The following is an 8,755-nucleotide window of genomic DNA, read 5'->3' as shown; positions in this document are numbered from 1 at the left end:
GGTTGTGTGTGTGTGTGTGTCCGTCCGTCCGTCTGTGAACGAAAGCAGTGCTTCGCGGGGAAAGGGTCGCCTCCGCGTTGATGTTGGGGTTCTGCAGTTCCCCGCACCGGGCGCCACCCCTCCATAGCCAACGGCTGCCAAGCGCGGGCTCAGCCACCCCCGCCGCCAGGGGGCGTCCGCGGGATCCCGGCGGGAGCGCGCGCCACGTGGTCCGGAAACGCGCTGGGCGTCGGCGTGGCGGCGAGGCCCCGCGAGCTGGGCGGGGTGCTGCGGGAGGTGAGGGCCGTGAGGGGGCCACGTGGGGCTGCGAGGGGCGAGGTGGGAAGCACGGACGGTGCGGACACGGGGCACGGAGCGGCTGGCCTGCGCTGCCCTCCCCCGCCAGAGGCGTCATGTTGCCTGGGCCGCATCGGCGGTGGGACGCGGGCAAAGAGCAGGCGCTCGAGGAACATGGCTCCTCGGCTGGCAGTGACCCCGGGGAGACCTCGACCTTTGGAGAGGAAGCCCTGGAGGAGCCAGGAACTCCCCCGCAGGACAGGTGAGGGGCTGGGCGGGAGGGAAGTCCGACAGGGGGCCCACAGTGTGCGGAGATCTCCGTTGCCGATCCTGAAGAATGGCTGTGCCCAGACTCCATGCGCCAGGCACCCTCGGCCCTGCCCAGGAAGTACCGGGGGAGGCTGTAACCGGTGCACCTCAGTACCTCCCGCTCCCAGCCCGCAGCCCCGGTCCCGAAGGCCCTCCTGGACCCGGAGAGAGCTGCTGCTGTCCCGGCCTCCCCCAGGCCTGGCTGCGGATCATTCCCCGGGAACCCCAGGTAGGTTCAGGCCTTGCGGCCTTTACCCCACAGGACCCTTCCACCGACTCCCCAGCCTGTTTTAATCTCTGTCCCCCCCCCCCCCCGCCCCGCCCCAGTAGCCCTTTCCCCTCAGATGGCCTGGGAGGTGGCCCCCTCAAGGATGACCGTGTTAGCACCATGGGATCCCAACGACAAGGCTAAAGCGGGACCCCGGCTGGTGTGGGTGAGTTGGGAGTGCCTGCGGCTCTGTCCTGGGGGTGGGGCAGGGGTGCCTTCGGAGGGAGCCCAAGCTCCAGTGTTCTGTCATGCTCCCTTCACAGGGGCCCAGCTGTGCACCTGGCACCTCCTTCTCAGGCCGGACCTTGTGTCATCCCTCATTGTGGCCACTGTATGAGGCAGCCTCAGGCCGGGACCTCAGGTCCCTGGCCCCTGCAACAGGACATCAGAATGGAGAGCATGAGCCCAGGGATGCAGGTACTTTGCTTGGGCCCAGGGACTCTGGAGTGGCCCTGCACGAGCTCCTCAGGGAAGCAGTGCAGCCCTTGCCGATGTGGGAACCCCAGCCTGCTGCCCTCCCAGCTTCTCCTCTCCAGGGTTCCCAGTGATGTGCTGTGAAGATGTCTTTGTTTCAGACCCTCTGCTGCCATGTGGGCAGCGTATTCCCCTGTATCTGTCTGAGGCCTCTCAACAGGTGAGTGCACTTCCTGCCCTGGCCTCGCCTATTTTTCATGCAGGGCTTGGGAGGAGACATTCCACCCTCCTGTCTTCTCAGGTGATGGGCTCTCTGAAGCTGCTGCTCCCACCTCCTATCATGTCTCCCTGGGTCCTCTGCACCCCATCCCCTGGCTGCCCTACTGCCTGGCTCAGTGGGCCTGAGCTCATCGCCCTGACTGGCCTCCTGCAGATGAGCCAGGGGCCTCCTAGACCTGTGGCTTTGGAGGCTCCCACGCCCCCTGCTGGCCCCCCAGACCCTGTATCTGATCACCCAGACCCCAGTGGTGGCCCCAGCTGTTCTCACTGCATTGACCCATCTGCCCCTCAAACCTCAGACACACATTGAACATACTCCTTCTGGGTGCAGAATGGGTTCCCTACTCCCCTAGACAGCTTCTGTTGAGAATAAAAGTGTTGGTTTGCAAACAGGCTCTTTGTAGTGAGTGGCAGAGTGGGGCATGGAGACAGGGGTGGGGTCTCTTCCTCTACACAGCTTAGGCTGCCCTCCCCTCAAATTCTTGTTACTCATTGGTCACCCCTACAGTAGCTCAGGGGAATCCACGGACCTAAAACCTTTCCAGGCTGACCAAGGAGGGCACCTTTAATAGGGCAGGGTGTGTGTGGGATCCACAGTACAGTCCCCCAGACAGTATTTGGAAGCAAGAAGTCTATCAGCTCTGCCAGGCTCCATAGAAGGGAGGATTGTGTGAACACATGGCTGGTGCTGAGAGAGGGAAATCAGGGAGTAAGGGGGTGGCACAGCACTTTTGGGAAGCAGTAGAGAGAAGGTACCTGGTGCTTTCAGCCCTCTTGCTTTGGGGTCCTAGGAGTTCAGCCCTGGGGCTGGGGATTAGTTCTTTGGCTGGGAGGAGACACAAGGCAGGTAGGGAGGAACAGGTCCACGTAAGAGAAGTCAGCCAGCCTGGGAATCTGGAGTGATGCTTCAGGAACTCTGCCAGGAGAGAAAGGATCAGGGCTTTGCTGGGGGTTTGTGGGCAGGAAGAGGGGAGGGTGGCTCTAGAATTTTATCCGTTAAAAGAATCCAGCTTCTTGGGGAACCTTTTCCTGAAGATTCCCCAGGCACCACATCTGGAAGGAGCAGAGTGGGCAATAGGCCTAAGGGCAGCTCAGAGCTCTGCAAGTCACAGGTCCTGGGCGGGGGGGTGGGGGGGTGGGGGGGGCAGCGGTGCCTAAGAGCCCCTCCAGGTTTGGAAGGGTGAGGGGAGGAATTGAGGGGAGCTGGCAGGAAGGCATTTGTCCTGTTTTCTCTCTCCTCCTCCCCATCCATCCGTCAGCTAGACTGGAGGGGGCTGCCTGTGTCTCCTCACCCGAACCTCCCTGAGGTTCTGGAAGTCGATGTGGGCATAGCTGTGTGGGTGGTGAATGCTGGACCCCGGGGTGTCGCCTTGAGCCTCCAATGGAGGGACCAGGTCCAGGTCTACATAGTTGAGGCGGTTTTTGGCCGGGTCTTGTATGGCAGTGCTCATTCCTAAGTGGTGTGGGGCCACGTACCTGATGCACACATACTCTCCTGCAAGCTCCGAAGGTGGTTGCAAGCAGGGATGAGCCCCTGTCGGTCCCCAACATTCCCCGACGGCGGGAGGGGGGCCTTGGAAAGAAGGTCCCGGCCTCCTGGGCCTGGGCGTATAGGAACGGGGCAGGGAGCTCAAGGAAAAGGACCCTGGCAGAAAGTGGCTCATGGGCACGTATTCAGTGCCCCCGCACCCCTGGAGCTGCTCCTGGGGAGGGGCATGGGCAAACGCAGCAAGGCCCGGGGGTGCCATCACCATGTAACCACCTGCTTGGCCACCCCCCATGGCCTCGTAGTTGCTCCCAGCTCCCATGGCTACGTAGCCCCCGCCCCGCTCCAATTCCCCAGGGTGCGAAGCTGCAGTCGCCAGCGCCGCCAGGGTCTCAGGGGTTGCTTTCTCCTTCCTCTCACCCACGCTCCCGCGATGGCTCAGGCTGCTTGATTGGGCTGCCGAGCCCAGGGTCGCATAAGGTTGGGAGACAGAGGGTCTGTAAGAACTCGTCGGGGGATCCCTTGGCAGTGGCTCAGTCCTGCCACCGGCATCATCATCCCCGAGTCGCTTCATGGCGGCCAGTACGGTCTCGTGAATGCTTTGGGCCACCACGGCATCCGGCGCCTGTAGCCACAGCTCCCCGGGGCCCGTGGGCGCCGAGCGGCCGAGTTCCAGGAAGAAGAGGGAGTCTGCGTGGCCGCAGCGGCGCACGCTGAGCAGCGACAGGCGCAGGGCCGGCGGCGGCGAAGCCTGGGTGTCCCGAGAGCCTCTGCCCTTGGGCTTCCGCAGCAGGCTCAGCACCCCCGAACCCAGGCACAGGCGATAGCGGCCGCTGCCCAGGCCTCGTGTCCTCCCCAGTCCCTTGGGCCGCAGCGTCACGGGCCAGACGTCCTGAAATGGAGCAAGGATCCAGGCCCTGGGGTCCTCGTGAAAGCTGGGACCTGGAGAGATAGTGGGCTGATCACAAAGGGCTCCTGGGTCCGGAGGTTGGAGTCACTGTGCCCCAAGAATTAAAGAGGTGTTAACGCTTCATGTTTGAACTTCATATCCGAGACTTGCTGGGACAACCTAGGATAAACAAAACCCGCGATCACCCAACCCCCGGTTCCCAGCCCCCCGCCGCGTCTCCACCTGCCAAGGGGTCGGGCCTCACCCGCGGCCGCGCGCACCTCAAGCAGGGCGCTGTACCACGCCTGCTGCTCCGCCTCGCAGGCCGCCGCCACGCCCAGGCTGCGGTCACGCGTGTACAGGAGGATCAGGTGGCGCTGGCGCGCGTCCACGCGCGTGCTGATGGTGCACGCGCCCGCCAGGCTCACGATGAGCTTGGGCGGCGCTCGGCCGGCGCGGAACTTCTTCTCGCTCTCGTAGCACTCTAGGCTCGGCGGATCAGCGCGCAGCACGAAGAAGCGGCGGCGCTGGGACTTCTGCTTCCGAAGGTGGCCGCAGAGCCGCACGTCAGCGGGACAGGCCCTGGGCCGCGGCAGTACCAGGGGCACGTCGCCCAGCTCGGCCTCTGGGGCCGCCGTGGGACCACCGCCTCCCCGCTTCATCACGGGCCAAAGGCAATATAGTGGCCGGAGTAAGGGCTGAGATTCAGTAGGGTGGAGGTGGCGGTCCTCAGGGAGGAGGGCAGCGTCCAGACAGGTTGCCACCTGTCTTTATGCCCAGCGTCTCACCCCTTCCGACTTGAAGTTTGGGGCCTGGGATCTGCGGTGGACCCCTCGCAGCGCGCAGCGTGTACCCCAGTGGTTGCCCGGTGGCCTGCGACACACGGGGCTCCAGCGGCCTCTGAGGCCTGACCCAGGCCTGCCGGCCAGCTCCCCGCGCCTTGGGTCGCCTCCTGTCCCCTCCCTCCCTTTGCCGACCGCTCATGAATCCCCACCCCCACGAGGTTAACCCTCATGCGACCGGAGCGCTGGACACCAGGCCATGGGAATGAAGTCTGGGAGAGGTGGCCTCCACTCCACCCCAACCACCCTTGGGCTGGGGTTGCAGGGGCGGGGAGTGTGTGGGCGTCTCTACAAATCCGAGCTGACTGCCAAGGAAGCGACGACCGAAGTGAGGCAAATGTGAGTGGAACTGTGTCGGAGGCAAAGGCGCAGGAGTCTGCAGTCCTGGAGATTAGGGGACCGCCCTTACTGCAGCACTGCCTTTCGCTCCTGCCACTGGCTACTGGGGCTCTAGGCGTCCAAAACCTGTGTCCTCCATTCCCACCCAGGAATGGTTCTGTACCCTTCCTTCCCAAGCCAGCCTAGGAGCCAGGGCCACCAATCATTGGGCTGTGCTGATTTCAGAAGAGCTGGAGTTCAGTTTCTCTCTGGGTTTAGGGTGATAGGAGGGGTCTTCAGAGAAGACTTTTGGATTGGTCTCTGTGCACAGACCATTCCACCAGAATTCCAGTCAAGGGGACACTGAAGGAGAACCCGGGGAAGAAGACACCCTCTCTCTGGGGCACTGCCCTCCCGCTGCCCTCAGCCCCTTCTCACCACCACTGTCCCAAAATGCTACCATGGGCCAGCTGAAGGCTTTGATCAGAGGTGCAGACTCTCTGGTGGGGGAACCCCATCCTAAGAGATTTGAGATGGAGTTGGGGTTCAGACATTTTACATCCCACTTCTGACCCTTTCAAGGATCATGACTCCTGCTGGGGTGATGGCGCTGGTCACCACACACTGTAGAAGACACACCACCAGGAGATGACACGTGGGTGGGAGCCTTTGAGGACTTTGTGCTATCATTCTCATGGCAAGTAAGATAGCTAAGGGTGGGGGTAGGGTGGGGGGAGCCAAGGGTCGAGGAGGGGATGTGGGCAACTGAGTCTTAACCCTATTAAAGATGTCATATGGGGGGGGTAGATGGCATATGGGGAGGAGGGCTATTAGGTAGGGAAGAAGATATAGCAAGAACACTGAAGCAAGGGAAGCCTGTTCATTTTCTCAGACTAGTCGATAGGACATGACAGCCTGAGCTGGGAGGGCAGGTCTTCCCACCCATGCTTCTCCACTCCCCAGATTCTTCTGGAATGCTGGAGAAGCCAATGGTGCACTGTGTGGAAGCTAGGATCCTCAAATATCTTTTCACCATCATGTTGAGGGTGAAATGCAGGGAGCCAACCGTCATCATGAGGATGGGCATCTGGCTAGAGGCAGGTGGTGCCCAGGTCCCCCCTGAGCCTCTGGCTCAGCCATACCTCCCCCCCGCCCCCCAAGTGCAGGAGAGGTGCAGAGAGCATGTGAGCACTGGGGCCAGTGGCAGCCACTACTTTTGGTGGGTATTGGTCAGGGAGAGGCAGGTATGTGATGGCTCCATAAGTGGCCCCCCAAACAGAATTGTGCTCAAAGCCATTGTCTCCAGTGTGGCCTTGACACATGTACCAGGTGCAAAGTAGCAAGGACACAAAAGAGATCTGCAGGTCCCTCCCCCTCCCAGTGCTGCTTTGAGGAACAGGGCACCCATAGGGCCTACGGACTTGCTGTGCTCCTGGCGTGGAGCCTTACTCTCCAGGCTTGATTTCAAGCTCTCCACAGAGGGCCTCTTCATCCCTACTCCTTCCACTCCGCATCAACCAGGCCACCGTGAAGCACCCCAGTCCTTGTGAACTCACAGCTGCTGTCACAGAGACCAGCTCCAGACCACCGTGTGTCACTGAACCCCTAAGTGCTGGGTACAGATAGAGCAGAAAGCAGCAGGGATTTGAGTACCTGGGTTCTGGGCAACGGTGATGGTGTGGGGTGGTAATCAGTGCCAGGTGATTTAGCCTGCTGGCTACCAGGAAAAGCCTGGAGCCAAACAACTGGCCTAATCAGTTGCCTTAGCAACAACATTGCCCTTGGCCCTCCCCAGACAAGATCTTGTTAGCCTGTTGCCCTGGTAACTCCACTTGCTCCCCAGGGACAGGAAGTGGCAGAACCTCAACCCCGCTGGGTGAGAACACCTCTCCCAACCTGAGGGGTCTACCTGTGCATCCCTCTGCTGGGTGCAGGGTAGCGGCAGGATGGGATCTCCACATTCTAAATCCCTGTGGAAGAATCTTGTTACCAGCGAGAGGAGCCTACAAGGAGAATGGGGTCCTAAGGCTGGGCTGTTCCTATCAGCCCCTTTCTCCCCCATCTGGAGTTCTTCCCCCTCTGTGGAGGAGGGATGCAGGGACACCGCCATCTCCTGCCTTCAGCCTTCCCTCACCATGGCTCCCAAGCTCCAGTCTGGAAGGAATGGAGTTTTCACAGCCATCCTGGGGACTGGCTCCTGCTTCCTCACCCACAGGGGCGTGTGACCTGCTGAAGGCTGGGGCCAAGCCAGAGGACTGTTGTCTGCAGAGTGTGATCACAGCACTGGCCAGAGGGACATGAGGACTTGGTCAGAAGCCCGGTGGGAGCCTGGGTGAGCTCCATGGTGTGCCTGCAATGAATGGGGTTCAGATTTGTAACCCCCCAGGCAGGGCCGTGTGAGTGTGTCCTGGGGGGGTGAGGTAGGAGGAACACAGCCCAGTCATTTAGACATTTTCTGTTAGGCCAGGGATTTTTCCATTCTTTGCTGCTCGCCTGGACACAGGAGGCCCCACGGAGGCAGCACTGTGGCTGCTCTGCGCCAAGAGAGGCAGCTGCAGTCCTAGTCTTGGCCTGTGCCCAGGGAACTCGAGTGTTCTGTCCTGGGGTTGAAGGCTGACCCAGTGTAACTTCTCTGATTGGTCACCCTGCCGTGGCCAGTGAGCTGGCTGGAGTCCATGTTGGACAGAGTGCCCGGGATGTGGGGAGGGGGACTGCAGGGAGGTCCTGGGGCCCAGGCACCAGGCAGTAAGGAGACCCTTGAGAAACTATAGGAGTGTGACTGAAACAGCACAGGCCCTTTCAATGTCACCTCCAAACCTCAGTGCTTTTGGTTAGGAAAGGGGGTTGGGGGTGGCTGGGGAAAAATAAGAAAAGGCTCCTCCTCCTACCATGCAACAGACCAGCTTCCTCCCTTCCTGGTTCTAAGCAGAGAAAATGGAAAACAAGGACAGGGACAGAGGGGTAATCAAGGGGGACAGAGGAAAACCTGGGAGAAGGGGACAGAACATGAAAAACCCAGGGAAAAGGGATGGTGGTCCACGCTGGGAGAGCCACCAGGCAATGGAAGGAGAGAAGGGGCTGGGGAGTGGGAACACAGACCCAAGACAGGATGGGTTCTGAGCCTTGCAAAGGTGGGGAGGCCATGCCTGGCTGGGTGAATAGCAGCAGCTGGAAATATTTCCAGAAAAGTCCTCAAAGTAAATAAAGTGACAACACAGTCTCCATCTCTCCTTGCTGTTCTGCTGTTAAAGGACATTGGGTAGAAAGATCCAGTGAATCCCAAGAATGAACAGCTGCAGGGCCAGAGTCCCTGTGCAATGTGGAAAAGGGAGGAACCTCTCTTGACAGCAAGGCTGAGGGCTGGGCCTCTCCTCTGCCACATGAGGTGTTTAACCCACGCTGGCTACCTTGTCACCACACAAACAGCAGAGACACCATGGCTGTTGACATAACATCCTCAGGTGAAAACAGTCTGGAGAGGGGCTGAGGATGCACCGACCTGGGAGTAGTCCACTGGTCTACCGGGTCTACTCGGATGAGACTGTCTCCATGCTGGCACTTCCTCCTCTGTCCACTGGCACCCCCCCACCCCCATCACCCCCTCCCTGCAGCCACCTAACTCCCACTGCACACGGGGACTCCAGCCATGTCCAGAAAGGAATTCTAGTCCCTGC

The 8,755-nt window shown here is 60.7% G+C and overlaps 2 protein-coding genes across 9 annotated transcripts; one reads left to right on the top strand and one right to left on the bottom strand.

Moving 5' to 3' along the window:
- The first annotated feature begins 27 nt into the window (after positions 1 to 27).
- SAP25 (Sin3A associated protein 25) lies at positions 28 to 1,936 on the top strand. Of its 7 annotated transcripts, none has more exons than XR_005784837.1 (6): positions 28 to 538; positions 714 to 814; positions 913 to 1,019; positions 1,093 to 1,270; positions 1,376 to 1,487; positions 1,569 to 1,594. XR_005784837.1 is itself a non-coding variant. In XM_040456003.1 (6 exons), the coding sequence occupies exons 1-6, from the start codon at positions 81 to 83 to the stop codon at positions 1,854 to 1,856; spliced, it is 1,191 nt and encodes a 396-aa protein (XP_040311937.1). In that variant the 5' UTR covers positions 28 to 80; the 3' UTR covers positions 1,857 to 1,936. The 7 variants fall into 7 exon arrangements, 6 of the variants coding, with proteins under 6 accessions (XP_040311937.1, XP_040311933.1, XP_040311932.1 ...); XM_040456003.1 differs by having other exon boundaries at positions 1,429 to 1,487; positions 1,569 to 1,936; XM_040455999.1 differs by having other exon boundaries at positions 311 to 538; positions 916 to 1,019; positions 1,390 to 1,487; positions 1,569 to 1,936.
- A 148-nt stretch (positions 1,937 to 2,084) lies between these two features.
- Positions 2,085 to 8,634, bottom strand: LOC121017634 (insulin receptor substrate 1-like). Of its 2 annotated transcripts, XM_040455990.1 has the most exons (3): positions 4,187 to 8,633; positions 2,839 to 3,974; positions 2,085 to 2,462 (listed from the first exon to the last, which is right to left on the bottom strand). In XM_040455990.1, the coding sequence occupies exons 1-3, from the start codon at positions 4,581 to 4,583 to the stop codon at positions 2,454 to 2,456; spliced, it is 1,542 nt and encodes a 513-aa protein (XP_040311924.1). In that variant the 5' UTR covers positions 4,584 to 8,633; the 3' UTR covers positions 2,085 to 2,453. The 2 variants fall into 2 exon arrangements, with proteins under 2 accessions (XP_040311924.1, XP_040311923.1); XM_040455989.1 differs by having other exon boundaries at positions 2,085 to 3,974; positions 4,187 to 8,634.
- Between the last annotated feature and the right edge of the window lie 121 nt (positions 8,635 to 8,755).

Source organism: Herpailurus yagouaroundi, unplaced genomic scaffold (assembly GCF_014898765.1).
Source record: "Herpailurus yagouaroundi ecotype Mexico unplaced genomic scaffold, PumYag 216, whole genome shotgun sequence".
NCBI lineage: Eukaryota > Metazoa > Chordata > Mammalia > Carnivora > Felidae > Herpailurus > Herpailurus yagouaroundi.
Note: the sequence above shows the minus strand (reverse complement) of the source record. Positions and strands in the feature narration are given on the sequence as shown.